The 27,284-nt window shown below is 48.4% G+C and overlaps 1 protein-coding gene across 2 annotated transcripts in view; it reads left to right on the forward strand.

The window, feature by feature from the left end:
* GTF3C1 (general transcription factor IIIC subunit 1) overlaps positions 1-27,284 on the forward strand; it is a 79,822-nt gene that overhangs the window by 6,794 nt on the left and 45,744 nt on the right. For both annotated transcript variants that reach the window (XM_086375191.1, XM_086375190.1), the window contains exons 3-7: positions 399-575; positions 1,144-1,287; positions 5,851-5,947; positions 11,724-11,847; positions 26,553-26,705. In XM_086375191.1, coding sequence (XP_086231317.1) covers positions 399-575; positions 1,144-1,287; positions 5,851-5,947; positions 11,724-11,847; positions 26,553-26,705 — 695 coding nt within the window. The remainder of the gene's footprint in view (positions 1-398; positions 576-1,143; positions 1,288-5,850; positions 5,948-11,723; positions 11,848-26,552; positions 26,706-27,284) is intronic.

Genomic DNA, 27,284 nt, shown 5'->3' on the forward strand with positions numbered 1-27,284 from the left:
ATGGAGAATTGAGGTGTTGGTATCTGAGCAGTGATCTAAAGGATGAGAATTAGTAGCCTAAGGATGAGGTGGGCAGAGGACCAATGGGGCCATTGTGGGTGCAGAGCCAGGCAGTGGGGGTGTGTAGAAGGTTCCAGGCTCTGGTGGGGAGTAGTCTGGGTTTGGGTCCCAGGCCCTGGCAGGACTGGGAGGGGTCCGGGCAAGGAAGTGGTGAGACTGGCTCTGTTCCCCCTGAACCCTCTTGTGATTCTAAGGATGGAAACTTCCTTAACTGGGGATTGTGAACCTCTGAGGAGAAGCAGGAAACCATGGTTCACTAAGGTTCTGCTTTTAAACCTTTCGATTTTCTTAAAGAAATTAAAGTGATTTTTTTTCCCTCTGTGGCTTCTGGTTTGCAGGTGGGGGAAGAAACTGATCATTGTTGCCTCCCAGGACATGCGGTACCGGGCCTTGATCGGCTTTGAGGGCGACCCCGACTTGAAGCTCCCGGACTTCTCCTACTGCATCTTGGAGCGGTTAGGCCGGTCCCGGTGGCAGGGGGAGCTCCAGCGAGACCTCCACAGCACTGCTTTCAAGTAAGAGGATGCTTTGCTATTCTGCTGTAAATGTCGGGGCTCCCTGACCATCAGGCCCTGTCACCTGGGCAGTCCCAGCATCTGTGGTGGTTGAAGGCATGGTACTTTCTCATTGAAGAGACCCTGGAAAAAAACGAAAAGGGGGGACTTCCATGGTGGTCCAGTGATTAAGACCCTGCCCTTCCACTGTAAGGGCCACCGGTTCAGTCCCTGGTCAGGGGACTCAGATTCAGCATGCTGCATGGCACGGCCAAAAATAGGAAAAAAAAAAAAAACAGACCCTACGGTGACCATAGAATTTATTGTTCAAACTAGATATTTTGAGAGTGAAAGGTGGAGCTGACCAGAAGGAATGCAAGGCAGTGGGCATAAATTGAGCCCATCTGGCAAACCAGAATGCGCCTTAGGTTGGGTTGCTGTCCATGGCCATTGTCACATAGCAGCAGCTCTCCTAGGTTGATTGGATGGGGGGAGAGGGTGGGGATGTGTCTCTGGTATTCACGTCTTCTGCATTGTGGGGTGAAAGTAACCAGCAAAGCAAAATGACTGCTCTCTTCCTCTCCTCCAGGGTTGATGCTGGGAAGCTTCACTATCACAGGAAAATTTTGAACAAAAATGGGCTGATTACGATGCAGTCCCATGTGATCCGATTGCCCACCGGGGCCCAGCAGCACTCAATCCTCCTCCTCCTGAACCGGTTTCACATGGACAGGTACAGTGTAGACTCCGGAGCGCTTCCTTACCTCTGTATTTCAGCCTGGTGTCCTGTGCCTTTAAAATTCCTAGAGGCGGGACTTCCCCGGTGGTCCTGTGGTAAAGAATCTGGCTTCCCCTGCAGGGGGTGCGGGTTCAATGCCTGGTCTGGAAGTTCTGTGCCTTGAAGTGCAGCCAACAAAGAAAAGAAAAAAAAAGAACCAAAATCCTAGAGGCGAAATCAAATATGGCTAGCTTTTAGGAAAAAGATATTTTCCATCTGTTTCTGATTATGCAAATAAGCCATGCTTATTTAGAAAATCTGGAAATTATATAGAAAAGAAGGGGGAAGAAATACCTCTCGCCCCACAGCCCAGCAGTAGGGACTGTTAACGTTTCGGTGAAATTTAGGGGGAGGGTAGAACGAAAAGCCGATAAGTCAAATTTGATTTGTTATGGCGACAGAATTCTGTGGGTAGAAGAGAGAACAAGGGGCTGAAGTCAAGATCTGTATTTAATTCTTTGCTCCTGACTTGGGCACAGTCACTTGACCTCACTGAACCGCTGTTTCCCTCTTCTGTAGAGAGGCCCTGGCACAGCTTGGTGCTCGTTCCTAAGCAGTGAATATCTGTGCCTTCGTGTATTCTTTCATTCATGGAAAGGCAGGACAAATGAACAAGTCTCCTGAGCCCATACATTTGCCCTTGCTGCTGCTAGACCTGTGTGGGTAGTTAAAGCCAAGTTCGCCTTCCACAGTGGCATGACAATATCTTTCTCTCCGCCCCTCTCCTAGCACAACCCCCTCCCCACAAACCCCTCACTCTGTCCCTGTTCCCCGCAGCTGAGGAGCCCTGGGCTCCTTTAATAGCTTCCTGTGGTGGCCATTAGCTTGTGAGCATTTATTATGACCTGTACTTCACATTAAAAATGCAAAGGAAGGGAAGGGCCTTCACACCAGTAAAGTGAGAGCAGAATCAGAGGTGTGTCCTGATTAATACAAAGAGCACTGTATTTCAATGAAGGAGACCTAGGTTCACATTTTGTGCCTGAATTTTAAAAAAGCTGAACTTCTTTGTGAAATCATCCCTATCCTCTCTTACCATCTGATTTATAAGGAAATGTGTAAATAGATGCCTCCTAAAACTTTACGGTATTGTTGACTCAAAAAATACAACCTCAAAGTTGAGGATTATATTTTATTCGGTGGGAATTTTTAGGACTTTAAGCCTCAAAGGCAGCATCTCAAGCAACCCTGAGAGAACTGCTCTGAGGAGACGAGGTAGGGAGAACCAGGTTATATAGAAGTTTTGCAACAAAGGGCGTGAAGAATGGAATTATTTCCTGCCGTATCAGTAAGCAAGGATGTCACAGACATCAGGAGTTACACCCATCCTGCTTGAGCCGGTGAGCCCTGAGGAAACTCAGGATGTGAGAACGTAGGATTCAGGCCCAGATAGCTGAGGAGCTCATCAAAAGAATGATTTCAGTAAGCCCTGGCTCTTGCGTCTTCCCACACGAAGAAGAGCACTTAATTCCTTAACTTGGCATATCTGGTTTTCCCTGGTTGAGAACTAAGACCTCAAATGCCAGCATGCCCCTCCCCCCTGAAAAGGACCAACCCACAGACAAATTAAAAAGACATGATTCAATCAACAAACTTAAACTTTAATACCAAATAGCAGCTTAATATTGAATATTTCCCAGTTCCCGTGAACCTGAAAGTCATTTTGGCCAGTTTCTTTTCTTTAATTTGTAAGCTCTTACTTTTAAATTGAATAGAGCGCTTTATTAATTCAGCTTTTTTTAATTGAAGTATAGTTGATTGACGGTGCTGTGCCAGTCTCTACTGTATAGCCAAGTTACTCAGTTACGCACATGTAGACATTGTTTTTTATAGTCTTTTCCATTATGGTTTATCACAGGGTACTGAGTGTAGTTCCCCGTGCTGTGCATTAGGAGCTTGCTGTTTATCCACCCTGTATGTAGCAGTTTACATCTGCTCATCCCCATCTCTCAGTCCCTTTTCTCTTCCCGTGCCCTCCCCCTCGGTAACCACAAGTCTGTGCTCTATGTCTGTGAGCGTGTTTCTGTTTTATAGATAGGTTTGTTTGTGCCATATTTTAGAGTCCACGTGTAAGTGACATCATATGGTGTGTAAATTCAGTGTTGATAATACTTTGCCCAGGTAGAGATATCTCATGTATAACACGTGCACAGACATACAGTGTAAACAGGCAAAACTGGAGATCTCACGGCTTCACTTAAAAAAAAAGGCTCCTCATGAGTCAGGTATCGCAGCGTAAACTTGTGTGTGCGCGCACAGCCGCTCAGTCAGATCTGACTCTGTGATCCCATGGACTGTAGCCTGCCAGGTTCCTCTGTCGGTGGAATTTTCCAGGCAAGAATACTAGAGCGGGTTGCCTGTACCTACTCTAGGGGATCTTCCCGACCCAGGAGACAATGTAAACTTACTAGTTTACGAAGAACAGTTGGAATACATTGAAGTTGCTTGCTCAGATGACTAAGGCTTTACTATTTGTAAAATTTGGCCGAGGGAGTATTCCCTGTGGTTTGAATTTTAAAACTGCCACTTTTTTTTTTTCTCTTGGTTTCAAGTCTTGCCTGATTGACCTAATTAATGAGGCTCAATCTCAGATCCTTATGACCTATACTTTATATTTCTGGTTTGTAGAGATTTGCAAGAGAAAGACATCCCCCCAAGAGCAGGTCTGTCACCTAAATGATTCTGAAAGATTGATTTGTCTGACTTTATGTTATCAGTGAGACAATAAGTAAACTAAAGTTTATGAGTTCTGTGTTCTAAAACTTAGAATTTATCATGCCTCTAAAGGTTTGTATAAGGTGTTCAGCAAATATCTTCTGAGTTTACAAGTTAAACCCAGAGCAAAATCACCGTTTTTATTTTTATTAGCCCTTGAATATTAATTTCCATTTTGACTTATTTGTATGGCTCAGGTAACCCTATTGGTTTCCTTTAACGGTTGAGTTAATATTTCCTGAGAGGTACATTTCTTGATATATACCTGGTCTTACAATACAACACGGGGGACACATTCCCCAATGAAACACGTCTGCCCCACAATATAATTAAGCAAAAGAGATGTAAGCATCTTAAATAAAGCCCAGTTAAATATACCAATTTTATACACTTTCATCTCAATTCTGTCTACTTTGATACCTTTTAACTTTGGTCTTCATTAGGATCTAATCAATAAGCTTTGATCTTACAGGAGGAGTTTCAGAAGTTTTTCTTTCCTTCTTTTATTTCCTGTCCATTTTATCAGTTTATATAAAGGGCTCTGGGATCCCCAGAGTAGGGTTGAGCCAAGGAACTCAGGCCCTTTGGCCCAAATAGTTGCTGGTTGGCTATCTCAGTGTAAATTTTTTTGTTCCCTTTATATGTAAAAGGGAAGGTTGCTTAGTCGTGTCCAGCTCTTTGCGACCCCATAGACTATATAGTCCGTGGAATTTTCCAGGCCAGAATACTGGAGTGGGTAGCCGTTCCTTTCTCCAGGGGATCTTCCCAACCCAGGGATCGAACCCAGGTCTCCCACATTGCAGGCAGATTCTTTACCAGCTAAGCCACAAGAGAAGCCCTCCCTTTATATAATTTATATTTATTTGTTGTTGTTGTTTAGTCACTAAGTTGTGTCCGACTCGTGCAACCTCATGGACTGTAGCCCACCAGGCTCCTCTGTCCATGGGATTTCCCAGGCAATAATATTGGAGTGGGTTCCCATTTCCTTCTGCAGGGGATCTTCCCAACCCAGGGATCGAACCTGCGTCTCCTGCATTGGCGGGCAGATTCTTTACCACTGAGCCACCAGGGAAGCCCAAATTTATATTTATACTTATATAATTTTGTACATATTTAAACTGTACATTAATGGTACATAAACTGTAAATGGTAAATAGAATGACTTATTTAACTTTTAATGTTGAGGACCAGTTAGGACATCCTTTTTTGTTGCATTTAACCTTAGGAAGTGTAATATCAAAACCCGGTGTTTTAATCACATAAATGTCCATCTTGTTTAACCCATTTTTAATAACCATCTAAAGATGTCTTTATTCATTTGACTTAAGTCCTGTTTTAAAAAATTTCTACCTTCTTGGAAAAAGTATCTTTCCTCATAAATTTATTTCCTGTTAACCATGATTATTCTAATCTTTTTCTTAGCATCTGTAAGACCCATTGAGGGATAGCACAGACCACAAATAAAACTTCCCAAACCAGTTTTTCTCTGTTTTAAATTAAAGAAATTCTTCAGTATGATCAAAAGATGTAAGCATTTTAAACAATCATTTCCTGAAAGTTTTAGCCACAGAGTGCAGTCTGTACACTGCTGCTAGTTAGGTGACCTTGGCCGTGTGACTGAACCACTCAGACCGCCCCCCCTACCCCAGTCTTCCCACTGTAAAGGACAGGAGTTGTTCTCTTGAGACTGAAGACCAAGGTTCCGTAGTTTGATATGTTGTCATATAAACCTTGACATCTTTTAAAAAATAGGCAGTCATTACTAATAGGTCTAAAAAAATGAAGTGTTTGTGTTTCTCACAGGAGGAGCAAATACGACATCCTCATGGAGAAGCTTTCAACTCTACTGAGCGCACGGAATAACCGGACTGAGACCCTGGGAAAGCTGAGGGAGGAACTGGTGAGCTGCCGGCTGCCCTCGTGCGGGCCTGAAAGCGTCCGTGCCCCAGTGGGCATCTTTGTCAAATGAAGGCTCTGTGCATTGCAGTCAAGAGCTCTGTTACGGGCTTGACCACCCCCAGCCCCTCGTGAAACAAGCAGAGTTTTCCTTTGGTTTATACAGAATGAAAAAGGGCTCAGTCTTTCATTTAAACCCCTCCTGCTCTTGGGTGGCCTTGGTTTTCCCCTGGGGTTTGTGCCAAGTCCAGCTATAAAAGTTCCCGTGGAGCGGTGAATCTGGGCATTAAGATTTACTTTCATAATCAGTTCATTTCATAATCAGGCTTATAATTTTCTTCCCACTGGTATTGTAACCGTGTAACTCAGATTGGGACTTGAAGCTCAGCTTCTTGATATCTCCTTGTAGAAGGAATTCAGAGAGAGACAAAGTGATAGGTAAGAAGTGGATTCACTTAGGAGCACACTCCACAGATAGAGTGTGGGCCATCCCCAAAGGCAGAGCAGCCCAAAAATGTGGTGTGGTTGGTTTTTATGGGCTGGGTAGTTTCATAGGCTAATGAGGGGGAGGATTATCCCAACTATTTCAGGGGAAGGGATGGGGATTTCCAGGAATTGGGTCACCACCCGCTTTTTGGCCTCTGCTGTTAGCCCCAGAACCGTCATAGCGCCTGTGGGGGTGTTGTTTAGCTTGCTGATGTGTGATGATGGGCACATGCTGAGGCTCGAGGTCTAGTGGAAGCCCACTCGTCCACCATCTTGGACTTAATTTGGTTTAATCAGTTTGTGTCATGTCCCTGAGCTGTGTCATTCTTTTAAAGTTTGTGCCCTGCCCCCTTCCCTCCTGTTTCAGGTTTTGTTTTTTTTAAAGATTTGATTGTTTGTGTGTTTCCTCTGTTTCTTGGCCAAGCTGGATCTCAGTTTCAGCTTGAGGGACCTTTAGTTGTGGCTTGCAAATTCTTAGCTGCACCACATTGAATCTAGTTCCTGACCAGGGCCCCCTGCATCGGGAGCTCAGCCTTAGTGGCTGGACCACCAGGGAAGTCCCCTGTTTCCAGTTTTATACTGAAATAGCAGGGTGACTGTACTGAGAAGAGGTGAGACGACACAGGGAATAAAGCAGTTATGGGTGGACCTGCTTCATCTCTGGGCCCAGGAACCGAGGCGGTGATGAAGAGAGAGTGAGGGGAGAAAGCACTGAGGTTGGGGGGCTACTGCTTCCCGTCTGAAGTGAGCGCTCTTTGGTAGAAGTTCGGAAAGAGCCGACACTGAAAATGGGAAGAAAATAAGATTGCCCTGCAGGTGAAACGGTAGGACCTAAAGTCAAGGTTTGCGGGGTCATAGTAATTAGTCCCCAGAAGAGCCTGCAGTCTGATGACAGCCTCCAGGAAGATCCTAGCTCCTCACCTGTGCTGCCCTGGGGAGGCCCTGCTCCCTGATCTCACTGTGCAGAGAGAAGGGAGACCTGTCTCCTCTACGGCTCAATTCATCACATGCCCGTCTATTTGAAACAGAAGTTATGGGGCTTCCCTGATGGTCCAGTGGTTAGGACACCGTGCTTTTACTTCCAAGGGCCTGGGTTCAATCCCTGCTTGGGGAACTAACATCCTATAAGCCACAGGATGAAGCCAAAAAATAAAAAGGCAGAGATTACGAATCGAGCTCGTGGGTCAGATCTGGCCTGCACATTGTTAAGAAGAACTTTGGCGTAGTAGTAGGGTCTTATAAGAAATGAGATTTTGCATCAAAATCTTAAGTTATCAGCTTCTCTTGAAATATCAGAGGCTCTGGCCAGCCTGGGCCTGTGGTCTCTCGTGACAGCAGTTACATGGAGCTGGCTGTTCGCTGGCCAGTGCCCATTCTGCCGGCCCCTCTACTCCCATCCCAGGTCCCTTACACCTCCTGTCAGCTCTCAGGCACCTGGGCAGTGCCTTTTGTCTCTCTGTGAGCACTGCTGCTGAGGAGGAGGAAGTATTTCTCAGTATCTGAGTATCTGTCAAAAGTGGGGAATAAAAGGTAGACTGACAAGGCCTCTTCCTGAGAGACCCTAGTCAAGAATAAGGAGACTCCTACACGTTCAGTGAAGAAATACCTGCCCCACTGTATTCTTTCTGTTGTCTGTCCAGCCCATATGGACACTGGAGATTGATATCCTCTGCCCTTCGGAGTTACTCGAGGGTAGAGAGAGGGGGTGGGTCCAGTCTCAGGTCAGCACTGGGGAAGAGCTAAGTGACAGAATTTGACTGATAAAGGACATTGTTTATTCATTTATTTATTCATTCATTCAACAGATACTCTAATTTTTTTAAAAAACTTATTTATTTTTGGCCGTGCTGGGTCTTCGTGCTTTCTTTTCTCTAGTTATGGCAAGCAGGGGCTCCTCTCTAGTTGCTTCTCTTGTTTCAGCCAGCAGGCTCTAGCGGGTGGGCTCAGTCATTAGGGCTCAGGGGCTTAGTCGCTCCACAGCATATGGGATCTTCGCAGATCAGGGATCAAACCTGTATCGGCAGGCGGATTCTTTACCACTGACGCACCAGGGAAACCCGCAACAGATACTTCAGTGAGTGTCCACTCGGAGTCAGAACTGTGTTCCGCAGCACAGTGACAGAAATTAACCAGGGTGACAGTCTCAGGCTGTCGCGGAGCCGTCTAATGGGAGAGACTGACATGACGACACGCTCAGGCCAGACTGCTCCTTGGAAGGATGCGTCTGAGCTCCGTGAAAGGAGAGCTGGGAGAAGCTTTGTAGAGTGAGTTCCAGCTGCGCTGGGCTTTGTAGATGAGATGAGCCCCGAGGACACATGGGGAGACCGGCTGGAGCAAAGGCTTGGGGCAGTGGGAGGTACTGGGGGTTTCCGAGGTTGGCAGTGACCCAGGGGCAGCCAGGCAGCAGGGTGCCCCTCAGGAGTAGTAAGAGAGGCGGCAGGAAAGGAAAGTTGGGGCCAGATAAGGAAGGTCTCAAGTGCCAGGCTGAGGAGTTGGGTTTCAGCCTTAAGCCTGAGGAATTGCTGGTGGCAGTTTCTAAGTAGAGATGACGTGGAAGTATGTGCGCGCTCAGTCGTGTCTGACTCTTTGGGATTCCATGGACTGGCGCCAACCAGGCTCCTCTGTCCATGGGATTTTCCAAGCAAGAATACTAGAATGGGTTGCCATTTCCTACTCCAGGGAATCTTCCTGACCCAGGGATCGAACCCAGGTCTCCTGCATTGCAGGTGGATTCTTCACCTTCTGAGCCACCAAGAAGTCCAGAAGAAGAATGTTTAGGAAATAAGCTGGTGGGCAGAGGGGAGGTTGGAGGCGGGGTGTGGAGGTGGGTGTTGGGGCCTCAGAATAGGGGGGTGACTTGGTGAGGGACTGAAGCTAGGGTGTGAGTGTTGGGGGAGGGGGACAAAGGAGAAGGAATCTGTTGTCTGTCTTGAGTGACAGCCCCTCCCTAGGGTGGACCAGAGCTTGAGGGTAGGCACCTGCTGGCAGGGACCCTGTGTGCCGACCACCCACCATGAGGACGGCCCTACACATGTGAACGCTCAGCCCGTGTTTGTTGAATGAGTATATGACTGAGGTAGACAGTTCAGAAAGAGGAGCGAGTTTGCTCAAGGACGAGGCATACAAAAGTTGTAGTTGTTATTTTTTTTTTTTTTTTTTGCCTCACTGTGGGGCTTGTAGGATCTTAGTTCTCTGACCTGGGATCAAACCCTCACCCCCTGCCTACATTGGAAGCATGGAGTCTTAGCCATTGGATCACGGGAGAAGTCTCATGACAAATTTGATTGTAGGATTTATAGACTATGGAGATCTTTGGGACTTTGATTTGGTAATAATGTCTGTACAGTAGCTGGAAATAGGGGTAGAGAAGGCTGAGCAGGATTTAGTAAATAATTAGCCTCCAGACGAGGTGGATGCTTTGAATGTGGATGCTGTCTTTCAGGGGAGTGGGAGGGAGGCTAACCTCTCTCCTTAGCTGGGCAGATTGTGCAAGTCCTCCGTGGAAGCCCCCTGTAAGGGAAGGACTCCACCACCCTCCATCCTGTGGGCAGGTCATGGGAGTCCTCCTTGGCAGCTCTCCTGTAGGGTGGTCCAGGGCTCAGGGCTATATGTAGAGTGCTGGGGTTTGATGGATGGGTGTCTTCAAGGACTTTCCATGGTGCTGGGGGCACAGCTAGATTTACGATAGGTGCCATTTACGTGCCAGGGGGCTGAATGTGTCTGTGAGTTGTCTATATTTCTTTGATGACCATATGTTCTGCTGCCGAGCAGCCAGGCTCATCTGAGAGGTGATCATGTGTACGCGGCCGCAGCAACCCTGGGCCACGCGCTCTCTCTCCCCCCCCCAGAGTGTAGAAGGGAGGCTGGGAGACGCCACATACGCGGCCGCAGCAACCCTGGGCCACGCGCTCTCTCTCTCTCCCCGTGGGCCACGCGCTCTCTCTCTCCCCCACAGTGTAGAAGGGAGCCTGGGAGACGCCACAGACCACTCCTGGCAGCGCCTCCTTTGGATCAGGTGATCGCCTCCCTCGCTGGTCTAGAGGTGGCGGAATGAAACGGCCCCTAGTGGCCTGGAGGGTGGTATGAAGTATTTGAGGGCGTTCCCTGGTGGCCTGGAGGTTAGGAGTCAGCGCTTTCACTGCTGTGGCCCGTGTTCCGTTCCTGGCCAGGGGAACCTGAATTCCTGGAAGCCGTGTGGTGCAGCCAAAAACAACAAAAAATTTTTCTTGACATCAGTACGGATTCAAGAAATCTTCCACTTTCCTCTTAGCTATCCTGAGAGAAAAGCAGCACAAAAAGGGTGATAAACAGGACTGCCCTTCAGCCTCACCGTGTAAGGGGTCCGATGGCTGGGGAAGGCTGGGGCGTCCGGGCCAGGTGTGCGTGTCTTGAAGGAGCAGCTGGTCCTCACCTCCCGCCGGCTACTGTTGTGATGAACCACAAGCTAGGACTTGTTGCCACATCCTGTTTTCTGAGAGAAGCCAGAATCTGTTGTGGGTTTTTTTTCCTTTTTTTTTTTTTAGCATGATATCTCTCACTTTTCAATGTTGGCAAGTAACTTTCTTTCTTCAAAAAAAGAAAAAAACGCATGTAGATGGAAACACATGGCCTGCACTGGTGGCGGCTGTTTGGTAACCCTGACAGCTTTAGGAATAGATATGGTTATTTTGGTTTTTCCACTGGACCGCAAGGGAAGTCCCTAAAGGTTTTTTCTTTTCTTTAACCTAAAAGTTTTTTAATTTAATTTTTTTTCCCTCTTTCACTGCCTGTGAGAGTTGTGTGTGTGTCTGTATATATCTATTAATAATTTAATAGTAGGGACTTCCCTGGTGGTCCAGTGTTAAGACTCCACACTTCCACTGCAGGGGCCGAGGATCTGATCCCTGGTCAGGGAACTAAGATCCTGCTACATGGCATGGCCCCCCACCCCCAGAAATTAACAGTACACTTACTTGGTTAAAAAACCAAAACACTTATGAAAAAGTATACGGGAAATCGTCTAGTGCTGCCCCCAACTGCCTCATTCTCACCCCTTTCAGGTGTATCCTTTCAGGATCTTTTCAGGCAAATCTCTTTCCCCCTTTCATCATCAAAAAGTAGCATGGTCTCTATGCTGCTCCAGACTCATTTTGTTCCCGGGACAAGGTGGCTGGGCGGTATTTCCTCATTAGTGCCCCCAGTGTTTCCTCATTCAAGATCATCAGTTAACTTGGTCCCCGCTTGTTCATTTACACGGGCCTCTGGTAGTTTCACACGGCGTGCTCGAACCTAACCGCCGCATTTACATGTTGCAGGGACTGTGCGAGAGGACATTCAAGCGCCTGTACCAGTACATGCTGAACGCGGGGCTGGCCAAGGTGGTGCCTCTTCCCTTAAAAGAGATCCACCCTGAACGTGGACCTTGCAAGACCAAGAAAGGTAAAGGCAGGCTCAGCCGTTCACTGGGCTGCTCGGCCGGCTTTCACTTCTCGCCTCTAAGCACCAGCCTGTCTTCTTACCACATTCTGCCCTGCAGTGGGATGACATCACGTTATTTATTCAATTCTTTATTGCTCAGTGCCTGTCTTAGGACCTTCTATATATAAAGCACTCAGGAAATGTTTGCTGAATGAAACCTGTGCTCATTCTCAGCAAACATGTCTATATGGATGTCCCTCCAACATCTCCCATTCCTGGTGTTCAGAAACCAAATTCCTCTTTTTCTTCTTATCTAAACCCTCTTATTCATTCTTCAGCCAGTATTTTTAGAGTACCTGATCTGTGTTGCATGATCGCATTTTCTAGCCCTGCAAGGTCGGTGTTATTATCACCATTTTAAAGGTAAGAAAAGTTAAGTTTAAGAGATGATGAGTAACATACATGAGGTTAAGCAATCAGAAAGTGGCACAGGTGAGATTTGAACCTTACAAGAAAGTTAAACTAAGGACAATGGACTATGGAACTTTAAAAACCTTTAGTCCTTTGCTTTTTCTCTGTTCTTGATTTTTATCCCATGCTCCCTCTGGATTAATGAAAATCATTTAAAAAGCTGAGGGTCATAGCTGTCAGTAAAAGATGACAGAAGGAATAGATGTGTTTATCTGTACTCTTCCCAGCTCCTCCCTAGCAATCATAGGAATGTGACAGCAAGGAGATTGTCAGCTTTTTTGTGCTCGGAGGCAGATGGATAAATGATAACTGGCCAAGCAGACTGGAAAGCTGAATGCCTGTGCGGGACAGTAGCCAAAAATGGAAACCTCAAACCTGAGATAAACCAGGGCCCTCTGAAAGCCCCAGTTTGGATGGAGCTAAGTCTGTCTGAAGAACCATTGCACCCCCCAGGTCCCCTCCCCTAGTTGGTATAGAAGGTAGCAAGCCGGTTCCCACAAAGACAGAGGTCTGGACTTTGTGGCTTAACAGTGCTTCCTCATTAGCACCTCCAGTGAATCCTCATTCCTTGGACATACCTCCAGAGAGGATGCACTGGGGACTTCCTGGTGGTCCAGTGGTTAAGCGTCCACCGGCCAGCCCAGGTGACACATTGGGAAGATCCCACATGCTGAGGAGCAACTAAGCCCGTGTGCCACAGCTGTTAAGCCCCTGAACCCTAGTGCCTGTGCGCCTCACAAGAGAGGTCGCCACAGCGAGAAGCCTGTGCACCACAACAAAGAGGAGCTCCTGCTTGCCGCAGCTAGAGAAAGCCCACAGGAAGCACTGAAGACCCATTGCAGCCATAAGTAAACACGTTTTTTAAAAGAGAGAAGATGCACTGGAGGCTTTCGAGACTCAGACATGAGATGCAGCTGGAGACAGGGTACAAAGCTGATAACAGGCGATGTGTAATCTCCATACACTGTGAGGTAGGATTTCTCCCTGCATTCCCCCGTGGCTCCTAGAACACTGGCAGCCAAGCTTACACAGTCCTCGAGGCCAGCAGCTGGAGGATTCTTTTCTGTAGAAACTGACCAGTCCAAGAGAAAAAGTTCTCTAGATCCTGAAATTTAGGGGTTTCCTAGTACAGTAGCCAGCTTGTGCCTGCTCACCCTTCATGGAAGTCCACACACTGGCATTCTCTCCCCAGGCTGCAAAACACAGGTGTTTTAAAATATTTTAATGCAGCATTTTAATGTTTCACCAAGCAGCTGAGAACACTTAACATGAATGTAAGAGACACCAATTAACCTAGGAAATAGAAGCAAAATGAGGAGTAGAGAAAAACAAAGGGGGAAGAGAAGATACTGCATCCAAGAAACCAGAGCAAGAGGCTATGAATAAAGGAGGGACATGCAGAAAATAAAAAGGAGTTCTTAGAAGTAAATAGGACTACTGCAGTACGGGAGACCTGGGTTCGATCCCTGGTCAGGAAGATCCCCTGAGGAGGGTATGGCAACCCACTCCAGTATTCTTGCTTTGACAGTCCCCATGAAGAGAGGAGCATGATGGGCTACAGTCAGTGGGGTTGCAAAGAGCTGGACACGACTGAGTGACTAAGCAGAGCACATTGCAATGCAAGATTTAGTGGAAGGAAAGATAGTGAGAGAAAGTCGAGAAAATCTCCCCAGGAAGAATAGGAACTCAAAAGGGATAGAAATAGGAGAGTTCAGTTGAAAATATGAAGCTGAGCCTCAAAGATCCAACCTCCACACAGTCGGGGCTTGAGTTGGGGGCGGAGGAAGGGAGTGTGTTCAGGAGAGTAGAAAGGAGGAGATGACAGTCAGGAAATGACAGACATGGAATTTTCCCCAGATCTGAAGGAGTCAAGTTCTAGATCAAAAGACTGAGCAGATGTCTAGCATGATGAACATGAAGAAACCCACACCAAGATCTGACAGACTGGGACTTCAGAAGCCTGGGGCTGAAGAGCCTCCAGAGAGGAGATATCCGACTTCCCCAGTAGTAACAGAAGCTGGAGACCTTGGTGCAGCATCAGCCACTTTCTAAAAGGGATGGACTTTCACTTTGGACATCTTTATTCACCATTACCATCAACGAGGTGTGAGAACATTTTCATACAAGCGGATTGGAAGCAATTCATCTCTCATCTTCCAAGTTCCCTTTTTGGAAGCGATAGGAGGATGTACGCCATCAAATGACAGACCAAACCAGGAGACAGGAAAGCATTGGGTCCAGAAAGAGCCAGGACAAGGGGAGCCCTGGGGAGATGATGAAGGGAAATCATTATGACCGACACTAGGAGGGCAGGAGTCCATACAAAGCATGAGGTGCCGAGTGCCTGTGGACGTGTGTCGGGAAAGTTGTGTGCTGGCAGTGATTCTGAGTGAGTATTAGTGATCTGTACAGAGAAAACCAAGCAAATGGGAAAAAAAGATACAAACACCAGTTAAAACTAAAAGATGTATAGTTTTAAAACTTAGAGCATAGCAAGTAACCTAAGGAGACTGCTAACAGCTCTGGAGAATGTGTGCTAAATGAGGACAGACCAGAGCTCTGCCTGCAGGAGGAGGTGGTGTGCCTTTTGAGTGACTGAACTGCCAGTCTGAGGGAGCTGTGTCTCTTCCTCTACTTCCTTTTTCAGTTACTGGAATCACTGCCCACCCTGTCTGACTTTCTTGTGTCTGAAAGTCTTGTGAAGGAGATGGTAACACACTGATATGACCACACAACAGGTGTATAAAAACCAGGAGCCCCTGGAGATAGGGAAGCCCCCCTCGAGCAGACTTCAACTTATAAGTGTCTTTGGTGCTGAGTAGATGTGTGACTGGTTGAATGACTGGAATTCCTCAAGGGAAGGAGTGGGGAGCATCAGCCTTTGGTAGACAGGGAAGCAGGAGGTTCCCCTGGCTGCTGAGCAGGCAAGAAAAGGCTCTGGGAACTGAGAGGTGTGCTAGGGATTTCCACCTAGCATTTGACTTGGAAATAGGATTATCTGAATGCTGAAAATAGCGTGACCTGTGGCTCTAATAAGCATTTTTATTTCTGACCTATTGAAAGAAAGTCACTTTGGTAGCTCAAATGGTAAAGAATCTGCCTGCAGTGCGGGAGACCTGGGTTCAATCCCTGGGTTGGGAAGATCCCCTGGAGTGGGCATGGCAACCCACTGTAGTATTCTTGCCTGGAGAAGTCCATGGACAGAGGAACCTGGTGGGCTACAGACCACGGGTTCACAAAGAGTCAGACACAGCTGAGTGACTAACACACACGTTCAAAGAAAGGCATTAAATATAAGCAGATAAATCTAAGAAAAAAATAGCTTTAAATATATATGTGAATACATACATATATATATATATATATATATATATGTTTATTTTGCTGGATTTCTCCATGGTTTGAGGTCCCTGTGTTACAGGAAAGAGAATGGGGTGTGACAGGATGGTTATATCCCAGATCACATCCACGTCCCTGGGACAGTCACCAATACGCGTTCTTGGCTTCACCATGGGAAAGGATTCAAGCATGAGCCATAATAAAGTGAAAAAAGGTTTATTCAGGGAGGAATCACTCCACAGACAGAGTGTGGGCCCTCTTGGAAGGCAAGAGAAGCACCAGGGTGTGGGTTGGTCAGTTTTTATAGGGGCGAGTAGTTACATAGGCTAATGAATGGGTGGAGTGTTCTGCTATTTGGGGGAAGAAGTGGGGATTTCCAGGATTTGCGCCACGGCCCCCTTTTCGACCTTTGTGGTCGTGGCTCCTCTGGGTGTGTCATTTGGTGTGCTGATATATTATACTGAGGCGGAAGGTCTAGTGGGAGACGGCCTTGCACCTGGTTGATTGTAATCATTTTATGTCACGTCTATGGGCCGTGTCATTCTCTTAGAAGTTGCACCTGCCCCCTTCATGGTCTCACCTAGAAATTCAAACTTGCCCCTTGAAACTAACAAATACCTGAGTGGACTTTGATGTAAGACAGCCTGGGTTGGAATTCTCTTCCTGTCACTTCCTAGTGGAATTTCCTTTGAGTTTTGACCGCTCTCTGCCTCAGTTTCCTCATCAGGATTATCTGGAGTAATACTAGAGCTTCTTTCCAGAGTGTTGTGGGACTTACAGGAGACAGTGTACCCCGAGCAAGGCCTTTAGGCCACCTCTGGCAATGTATTTTGTTGGCGTCATGGAGTTTCTTTTAACTGTAGTTGTTGGCATTTAAAAATCAGAAATTTGACCTACAAAGTCAGACTTTCCACTCCTCTCTAAAAGTAAAACCAGGCGACATTGAACTGTATTTCTTTACTAGCAGTTAGCGAGGCAGAGAGGCGCCACCCCCTGTCGAGAGGACTCAGCTTCCCCATTTACCAAGCGCGCCCTGTTTGCTGCTATGTAACCCACAGCGGCTTCAGTCTGGTATGTCATCTGCCTGAAGCTTCAAGGTGTGTTCACGTCCCAAGATGAGTGACCCCTCATTTCCCGAGGCCCAACGCCAGGAGGAAGGGTGAGCACGACTCACAGCGCCGACTGGGTACTAAGGATGGCAGTGGCAAGGTTAAGAGGGCAAATACCTAAGCTGAGGAGATGACAGCATTTTCAGATTGTCATGCACACACTCAGTGAGCCCATTCTGGCCAGTCAGGAGGCTCATCTCATGCCCATGTGTGATGCCAGTACCTTGGCTCTCTGTACACTGATGCTGAACGGAAATAGGGGGAAACAGAGTTGTGGAGAAGAAAAGTGGCTTTATTTCTTTGTCAGGCAAAGAAGAACACAGTAGGCTGGCTTCTCAAGAACCGTACCCCCTTCCCTGGGGAACAGGGAGAGCTCTTGTGGGCGAGGCTTGTGGTCGGGGGTTGGTGATATGGATCAAGGCAGTGAAGAACTTGCATTCTTCTGAGGGACTGATGCTGAGGTAAGTGGCACAATGGTAAAGAATCCGCCTGCCAACGCAGGGGACACAAGAGCTGCAGGTTCAGTCACTGGATCAGGAGGATCCCCTGGAGAAGGAAATGGCACACCACTCCAGTATTCTCACCTGGAAACTTCCATGGGCAGAGGAGCCTGGCGGGTGACAGTGCATGAGGTTGCAGAGTTGGACATGACTGAGCACACAGGTAGGGGTCTTCATCAGCACCCTTCAGGTCCAGCAGGTCTGGGTCTCCATGCTTGTGGGCAGCCTGCCATCCTGTTAAGCACTCCCACCTGCAGGGGGTTTGAAGACATTGTTGTGTGTATCTGTAGATGAAGAAACAGAACCTCGCCCCAAGGCTGCTCTTAACTCTTTGTTTCTCCCTGGTCTTTGTTTCATCCCCTGCTTGGATAAGCCCGTTGGAACTCAAGGAATGTCTTGGAGGCTGAATGAAGGATGTTTCCTGTAATCAGAGAAATGGGGGACACAGAAAGGCTTTGTGTCCAGGAGCCCCGCAGGGCCCTGCTTGGTATCTTGTTACCACCTCTCAGCTGTGCGAGTTCATGGATAGACTTCCCCTCCCTTCTCCTGTTATTTATCTGTGTGACTTTTTTCCCAACTAAGTCATGAGCTCCTTGAGGGTGGTGGCTCCACCCCTCACATAATTTCTGTCCTTAATGCCTGTGCTGTGCTTGGTCGCTCAGTCGTGTCTTGACTCTTGCCCGCCAGGCTCCTCTGTCTGTGGGGATTCTCCAGGCAAGAATACTGGAGTGGGTTGCCATGCCCTCCTCCAGGGGATCTTCTTAACCCAGGGATCAAACCCAGGTCTCCCACATTGCAGGCAGATTCTTTACTGTCTGGGCCACCAGAGAAGCCAATGCCTGTGCATTGTCTGCTGGGAACAGGGTAGAAAGTGAAAATGTTAGTCCTGTAGTTCTGGCTGACTCTTTGCAACTCCATGGACCCTAACCTGCCAGACTCCTCTGTCCATAAAATTCTCCAGACAAGAATACTGGAGTGGGTAGTCGTTTTCCTCTCCAGGGGATCTTCCCAACTTAGGGATCGAACTCAGGTCTCCTGCATTGCAGGCAGATTCTTTACCATCTGAGCCACCAGGGAAGCAGAGCAGGTACTAAGTAAATGTTTAGGGAATTTAATTTAGGTGTCCCTTCAGTGACTTTCCTAATGCAAGAGATAAGGGATAACTGCACAGTTTTCATCTTTTCCTGGCTTGAAGTATGTCCTCCCAGTTTGCAAAATTAACATAAAATCTTTCCTCCCAGCTGTTATGGAATAAGCAAGACTTAAATAATAAATAAAGATGATGTATTGCTTCATGTAAATTTACAGGTGTGCCTGGATATATACGAGTTGTTTCTAAAAGCCCATAAACAAAGAGTTCGGATTTCGGCATATTTCAAATGCATTACAGAAAGCCGCTGTGACCTATTTTGCAAAAGCAAGAAAACCTCGGTAATGGAAACATTCACCCTGAACTGATCTGTTTTGCAAATTTGGATTATTCTCTCCAAGTGTTTAGCAGTCATTCTGTGTTTATTAAATTGTGCCGAGAACAGAAGGGAGGAGAAATAGAAGTTAACTTTGTAATCCTCGGAAAAGGGTCACAGTCGGAAGCAGTTAACAGAAGTTGGGTTCCCTGGGGCTGAATGACTGAGGCAGGCATTTAGCGGGTTTCCAGGTTCTGTGGCAAGGTGAGTCCAACTATGAAGAAGTGTTTTAGCATCTTTAGCTTCCTGTTTATGATGTGGGCTCTTCCCTAAGCTGTCACCCAACAACTCTTCAAAAACAGAAAAACAAGTTCAACATGATTGCAGAACAGGATCGATATACAAAAATCAGCTGTATTTCTATACCCTTGTAATGAACAATCCGAAAGTGAAATATCAGAAAGCAATTCTGTTTGCAGTAGCATCAAAAAGAATAAGACAGGAATAATTAAAACAAATGCAAAACACATACTTGACAACTATAAAAGATGGTTGACAAAAATCTAAGACGTAAGTAAATGGGAAAATATCCCCTATTCCTATGTCAGAAGACTTAACCTTGTTAAGATGCCCCTATTTCCCAAACTGATCTTCAGATTCCACACAATTCCTATCAGAATACCAGCTGATGTCTTTGTAGAAACAGATGTGTGTGTGCATGCTCAGTTGCTCAGTCGTGTGCAACTCTTTGCATCCCTATCGACTATAGCCCGCCAGGCTCCTCTGTCCATGGGATTCTCCAGGCAAGAATACTGGAGTGGGTTGCCATGCCTTCCTGCAGGGGTTCTTTGGGACCCAGGGGTCAAACCTGCATCTCCTGCATAGGCAGGTGGGTTCTTTACCACCCTCCCCACCTGGGAAGTGTCACCTAGAAACTGGTAAGCTAATTCTAAAATTCATCTGGAATTAAAGGATACCCAGAAAGCTAAAACAATCCTGGAAAAGAAGAATCAAGTAGGAGGTATCACACATTCTGATTTCAAAACTTACCACAGAGCAGCAGTAATCCAGACAGCGTGGTACTTATTGACACAAAGATAGACCTAGAGATTGATGGGATAGAACTGAGAGTGAGAAATAAACCCACATGTGGAAGTCCATGGCCGTCCAGTGGTTAATACTCCATGCTTCCACTGCAGGGAGCACAGGTTTGATCCCTGATAGGGAATCTAAGATCCCGCATGTCATGCAGCGCAGCCAGAAAAATAAACACACTTCTGTGGTCAACTGACTTTCAGCCAGAGTGCCAAGACCACTCAGTAGAGGAAGAAGCCAATCACCAAAGACCATTACTGTGTGATTCCTTTTAGGGGAGAATCCAGAATAGGGAATCTAGAAGTAGGTAATGAGTGCTAAAGGCTGCAGTGGGGGCGCAGAGGGGTGGTAGCTAAAGCATGGGATGAAAATGTTCTAGAGTTGACTCGTGACGGGTGCATATACCTGTGAAATACACTAAAAAAATTGACTTGAACCTGTTTGCTGGACATGAATAGAAACACAAAGAACAGACCTTTGGACACAGCAGGGGCAGGAGAAGGTGGGACAAATTGAGAGAGTAGCATTGAAATATATATATTACCATATGTAGAATTGGAGAAGGAAATGGCAACCCACTCCAGTATTCTTGCCTAGACAATCCTGTGGACAGAGGAGCCTGGTGGGCTGCTGTACACAGGGTCGCACAGAGTCGGACATGGCTGAAGCAACTTAGCATGCACGCGTGCATATGTAAAATAGACAGCTAGTGGGAAGCTGCTGTGTAACTCGGGGAGCTCAACCTGGCGCTCTGTGACAGCCCAGAGGGGTGGGATGGGGTGTGGGGTGGGAGGAAGGCCCAGGAGGGCGGGGACATGTATACCAGGGACTGATTCGTGTTGATGTACATCGGAAACCAGCAGGACATTGTAAAGCAATCATCCTCCAATTAAAAGTAAATAAATTTTTAAAAGCCCCTCTACAAAAAAAAAAACATTGACTTGCATAGTTTGAACGGGTGTATTGTGTGGCATATGAATTACGTCTCAAGAAAGCTGTTAAAATAACAATAAAAAATAAAAACCGCATCCAACAAACACTTGACAATGAATAGCAAACTAAATTCTGGTCATTAAAATGGCAAAAGAGGACATTTTAAAAGTTACAGTAGGATTAAAGTATACCAGCTAAGAAAAAAGAGAAATGAGCCGTACCAAGAAGGATTAAAATGCAGTAAAATAAATGTAAAGCTTTTAAAGAGCTTTGGAACCAGAAAACTGGAATTAAAAAGAATGGAGATCAGAAACAGAGGGGATAGAAGGCGAGCATAAACATGAAAAGAATAGAAAATTGTCAGGAAAATTTAAAGCCTAGACAGTGAATCGTACTAGAGGGAAAAACAGTTTAGTTAAAAATAGTGATTTCTTTAAGTTAAAAGTGACAAGATTGATTAAAGGGCACTAGCTAAACTATGAAGAGTATTTACATCATTAATAATTAAGACAAAAGAAACAGACCTTCTAATATGGCAAAAAAAAAAAAAAAAAAAAACTATTAGACAGGCCTTAAAAGAGTAGAGAAAGGCATAGAATCCTGTGACTTAAATTCTGGGCCTTGGGTGACTTCACCCAGGGGTGGAGGCAGTTCTCCCGAGGGGGCGCCCGTAGGGGGAACCAGTCTTTTTCTCCATCTCCTCTGTCCCCCCAGGAGGGAACAGGGGTCAAACCTGCTGGCCTCTCCACTGACCCCCGTGAGCAGAAAGATGGACCTGCCTGGGCCATGCAGTGGAAGGAGCAGGCTGGCGGCAGGTGAGGGGCTGGGGCAGGATCCCGGAGAATCAGACGGGGACAGACAGCAGTAGACTTGGCACGGAGGTCACTGTGGTCCTTGCAGAACTTTCCACGGTGTGGCCCACTGATGACTTTGAGGTTTGGGGGATGAGACGGGAAGGCTCCCCGTGCTTGGGAGAGCCCCGAGGCCAGTGCTGGGGCTTGTGAGCACGGGGGCTGGCCTGCAGGTGAGCAGCCTCGCCACGGAGGGGCCCAAGGGGGCCGAGAAGTGACTGAGTGGCTTCGCCGCGCGGTGAGGTTTCATTCTTGAACTGTGCCCGGTTCGGAGCCCTCAGAAAAGGCCCACTGTGGCCTTCCTGCTCAACACCTTGGTTTTTACCCAGGCCTTTCCGTCTGTCAGTCATGTTCAAAGAGCTTTGGGGACCTAAGCCATCCATCCAGAGGCTGAGGAGGCGGTCCTCGCACCAGGCAGAGTGATGCCTGAACCTCTGGCCTGAGGCCGTTTGTGCAGGTTCCCAAGCCGGTGTGAGCGCCCCGTGTGCTGTTGTCAGGACCCCACAGCGACCCAGAGAGACCTTCGACTCTGATGACTTGTCTCAGAACGTGACAAAGGTGGGGGAAAGGGCTGGGGGAGAGCCTGCACTTTGTTAGCTGTTTCGTGGTCAGTTGTGGGGTGGGGGTGGAAGACCCATGGAGAGAATGTGCCTGGCTCGGAGCCAAGTGTCAGTTCTTTGACTCTGATTCTTTTATCGCCCCATCTTCTCAGTGCTGCTCATTCTCCTCATTTCACTGATAAGAAACTGAAGCACAGATTGCCTGCCTGGGGTCATAGAGCTGGGTTGTGCTGGGGCGGGGAGTGGGGTGGAGTGGGCGGGGACCACAGCCGTGCGGCCTCTTGAGCCCTTAGCCATCAGGTCCCTCTGCCCGCCTCCCCCTCCCTGAGAGGAAGTGGAAGGGGGCGAGGGAGGGGCTGAGCCGCAGGTGAAGCCTCTATGAGCTTCTGTGAGTCTCCTCTATGGCGGGAGACTCATCCCTCAGGCCTTCTTCCCTCCAGGCCGCCCTCCACATCCGGGGTAACCAGGATGCCTGCGGTGTGAAAAAGTGAAAGTGTTAGTTGCTTAGTCTTCTCTGCCTCTTTGTGATCCCATGGACTGTAGCCCACTAGGCTCCTCTGTGCATGGAATTCTCCAGGCAAGAATACTGGAGAGGGTAGCCATGCCCTCCTCCAGGGGATCTTCCCGAAGAGTGAAACATAAATCTCTCCTTGGCTTAGCAACCTTTGGAATCTCATCATTCTCACCCTCATTCCCGCCTCCCCCCACCTCAGCCCCTTCCCGAACAGTCCTCTCCCACCTCCACGCCTTTGCTGGTGCCCCTCCTCCTGCCTGGAAAGCCTGCCCTGTTCTGCAAAGATCATTCTTCTGTATCCTTTACTATCCCACCCACGTGGCCCCTCCTCTCTCTCTCCCCCTGTGTAGCCCCGTCCTGCGCCTTATCTCGTCTGCCGGCTCTGTGTGTTATGGAAGCAGAGCCCTGAGCACTTCGTAGCCAGTTCCTCTGTAGCCATCCAGCCAGATAGCGTGCCCTGAGCACTTACGCGCATTCTCCCCCTTAGTCCTCAGCCGAGGGTAGTGTAGACACGCTGTAGAATTATTCTGTCTCGTAGACGAGGAGCCTGAGGCCCAGAGAGGTTCACTGCTGGTCCGCAGTAGAGCCAGAGTACACACCCAGGCCTGTGAGAAGCCGCAACACCCTGTGCTGGGCTCCTTGGCCTCTTTGTCTCTCAGACATGCCCTTTGCAGGGCCAGGAACCCTGTCTCAGCCCTCTTTATATGTTGTGGGCCCATTACAGAATAAATGCTGTGAAATCAAATTGAAAGGCCCCAGGCAGCCTCCTGACATTTTCCGCCCGAGTGACATGGTCTGACACTTGGCCCCTGAGCTGTGCTTTTCAGAGGTTGTGATGAGTATTGATGAGACAGTTGCAAGCACTACTCACTGAGCACTCTGTGAGGAAGATACTGTCTTGTCCCCATTTCAAAGCTGAGCAGCCTGAGGCCCAGGGCTTTGTGCTGATCCAGCCTGTAAGTGCCAGAGGCAGGTTCTGACCCGACATACTGACTCCAGAGCACATGCTTCTCACCCTGGGTTGTGGGCTGCAGCCCCTCCTCTGTCCTACTGGGTGCTGCCCCCAATTCTGTCCTTCCATCTCTGGTCAGGCTTCTCTGCTGGGCTTCCCTGGTGGCTCAGATGGTAAAGAATCTGCCTGTAATGCAGGAGACCTGAGTTCGATCCCTGGGTTGGGAAGATCCCCTGGAGAAGGGAATGGCAACCCACTCCAGTATTCTTGCCTGGAGAATTCCATGGACAGAGGAGCCTGGTGGGCTACACAGCCCATGAGGTCACAGAGAGTCAGACACAAGTGAGCAACTAATACTTTCCCTCTGCCGGTACCCAGGGCATGCCCCTCTCCTCAGGATGTCCCATGGGCTTGCTGTGATTTCAGTTTCCCAGGCTGTCTGAATGACTCCCCATCGCTGACCAGCCCAGCTCCATTCAGGGAGGGAGGTTGGTGGGGCGATGGGGGTAGCACTCTGAATTTATATAACATCTGCCCGACTTACCAGGAGGACGTCGCTTTGTCTGTGACCCTGTAAGAGGAAGTCTGTCCTGGGCTCCTGTTGGCTTTTGGTCCTCACCGAGTTGATCACAGTCAAGGATACCGCTCTGCTAAGGGGCCGGATGAGAATGTGAGACACATAGCTACTGGTTCCACGCCATAGCCACTCTGGGTTTTCCTTTCCAAGGAACAGTGCTTTCTGATAGAAATGTGAAATTTGCACCCCTCCAGGTGGCCAGGCGTGTAAGGAAGGCCACTTGCTGGGTCCAGGGCCCCTTAGATCCCTCAAGCCCTCTGAGCTTCAGTTTCCTTTTTTCCTTCAGACGGTGACAATAACTTGCAGAAGCCAGGAGACAATTAAGTAAAATAGTCTCCGAAAGGACCTAGCGCAGTGCCCAGCTCATCCGGGGTGCTCAGTAAAGATTCTGTCCTTCCCTTCTTTCTTTCTGGGTCTTCAGAATGTGTAAATTAAGGCTCTTTTCCTTCTAAGTTGGTGCCCATCCTGAGTCATTGACAGGCGTGTGTGCAAGTGCTGACTTTCATACACACCACAAAAGTTTTTGTGTGTCTGAAATGCCTAGAACTCTGTGTATTTGAAAGCGTATGCAGTGAGCTGGCCAATTCTCTTGCCTTTTGTTCCTGGAAAGAATGCCCTGCACCCAGGGGTCAGGGGTTATCATCAACAGGCTCGTGCCTCCAGGGTGGTTGCAGGAAATCTCCCTGGCGGCTCACATGGAATGAGAGGCCACGTTCATCAGCATAGACATGCTGACCAGTCTCACTCTGGTCCCTGCGGCTTTGCCGTTAGCTGACTTGTGCTCTAGAACAGTCTCCCTAAAAAATGGCAAGCAGGAGCTGAAGGGATTTTAATAATCAAAATCAAGATTCTCTGAGTCATGAAAAACTCTAGAACCTCAGGAAATGGGTTAATTTATGTAACACTCAGCACACAGCGCCTGGCCCATGGCAAGAGCCGGGCATTAGTGTTAAGTGATGGCTCCATGCCAGCTCCATGCCAAGTTGACATCGTGCCAACGTACAGACATTATCTCAGGTCAAGCTAACACCAGTGTGTGAGGCAGAGAGCATGGTCACCTCATTTTACTAAGTGGGGAGCAGACAGCTACAGCAGATCGCCTGCCCAGAGTTGCAGAGCTGAGGTTGAAACCACGTGTGCCCGACCCAGGAGTGCATTCATCCCCCCACCTCCCTCTGAGCATCATTTATTCCTGGCTGTCAGCAGAGGAGGCAGCTGTGCTGGCGGGAGAAGGCTCTGGGGGCCGATGCCCGTGAGCCCAGTTACCGCCTTGGCATGAGGAGCAGAAGGCTGACGGTGGAGAGCGTTGTCTTTCGGTGCCTCAGAGTCCACAAGTGTACTTGCAGCTTCTCTTCTTCCACTTCCACTTACTCTGAGGGCTGTTCTGTGTAGCTTTTCTTGGCTAATTAAGCCCTTAAGGAAGTTATAAAAGTGTGGAAGAAGTAAAGCTGGGCTCTTGCCTGAGAACATGTCCAACTGCCTGCCCTAGGCGCTGCATCAAGCCCCCTCTCATGTGGGCGACTCTGGCTCCCAGTCACACGGGTATCTTTGAATTAGGGGCCGTATGTGGTCAGAGGTTTAGGGCCTGGGCTCCGAGGCTGAAGTGCCCGATAAATCCCATTTCCTCACCTCCTGAGGGCGGGGATTTGGGCCAGTGCCTTAGCTCCTCGTGTTCTCAAGTGTGAAATGGGAATGGTAGCCCATCTCCTAAGGCCATGATGAGGACTAGCCCACAGGAGGGCTTAGACTAGCCTCAGGGACTGGCAGGTGTCTGAGGAGTGGCTTGTCATTTAGTGTCTCAGTCGTGCCCGACTCCTTGTGACCTCCTGGACTGTAGCCACCAGGCTCCTCTGTCCACGGGGTTTACCAGGCAAGAATACCCGAGTGGGTTGTCATTTCCTTTTCCAGGGGATCTTCCTGATCCAGGGATCAAACCTGTGTCTCCTTCATTGGCAGGGAGATTCTTTACTGCCCAGCCACCAGGGAAGCCGTGGTAGTGTGGGTATTGGCTTAAAAGGGAGAAGATGTGTTTCATCCTTGCAGCGATACCATGCACGCATGCCTGCTTTGTTCCAGACATTATTCTGGAGTGGGGTGGTAGGTGGTGGGGTGGACCGATGGGAGAAAACAGGCACGTTTCCTGTAGTCATTGGGGCTTGTCTGAAGCAGAGGCTGCTGTTTATTTAATAGGCTGTAACATGGCATCTCATTATTCCTTTCATTTGCATTTCCTTGTTTTCTAGTTATATATATTTTTTAAAAAGCAACTTTGTGGAGTCAGTTTTCAGGACTCGTGTTCCCAGCTGTGTGGTTTTCCATGTTCGGAACTTGGCGCCACGTGTGGCCTTTCCTCGAGGGCTCTGGCTCTGCCAAAGCCGCGCCGGTGTGTCACTGTGGAACCGCATGTCTGTGTCCCCAGGGACCGACATCATGGTGCGCTGCCTCCGACTGCTGAAGGAGTTCAAGCGGAAGGTGGACGATGACGACGACGACGAGGACGTCATCTCCAAGGGCGTGCCCCCGGTGGACATCGTGTTCGAGCGGGACATGCTCACGCAGACCTACGAGCTCAGTAGGTCCCGTTCTCACGCCTGCTTTGGGTCCCGAGCTTTGGGTTGAGACATGTTTCGGTCTCACGTCAAATGAGGGCCCTGCTGTGGGGCATGTCTTCCATCAGGGAGCAAAGTCGTTTCCCTCGACTTTGGGGTCAGATTTGAGTCTGAAGCCTTGCTCCGCCCCTTGTCTGCCGGCTGTAGACTTTAGCAAGGTCTCTGAGCCTCAGTTCCTTCACCTGTAAAATGGGGCCATTATCCCCCCTGGCACATCGGACGGCTGGATGCGTAGGATTAAAACATCTGGTGTACACAGGGACCACGGAAATGATTAGCTATTACTATTGCTATTCAAAGATTTGAGAGTCACCTTCCAGCTTCTAAAATTGGCCTGGGATCACTCATTGCGTGCTGGGGATTATAGTGATGAAGGTGGGGAACAACCACGTCTCCACCCCTCCCCTCCTTCCCCTGACCCTCCTAACATCTGTGTAAGGCAGCTGTGACCCAGTCCCGTAGGTGCTGTGGCCGCAGGTCCCCTGTAGGGGAGCGTGTCTAGAGTAGCAGGTGAGGGGCCGCAGGAGGTGTGGTTCCATCAG

Source organism: Bos grunniens, chromosome 25 (genome assembly GCF_055505025.1).
Source record: "Bos grunniens cultivar Pamir isolate PY7600 chromosome 25, Bosgru_T2T1.0, whole genome shotgun sequence".
Classification (NCBI taxonomy): Eukaryota; Metazoa; Chordata; class Mammalia; order Artiodactyla; family Bovidae; genus Bos; species Bos grunniens.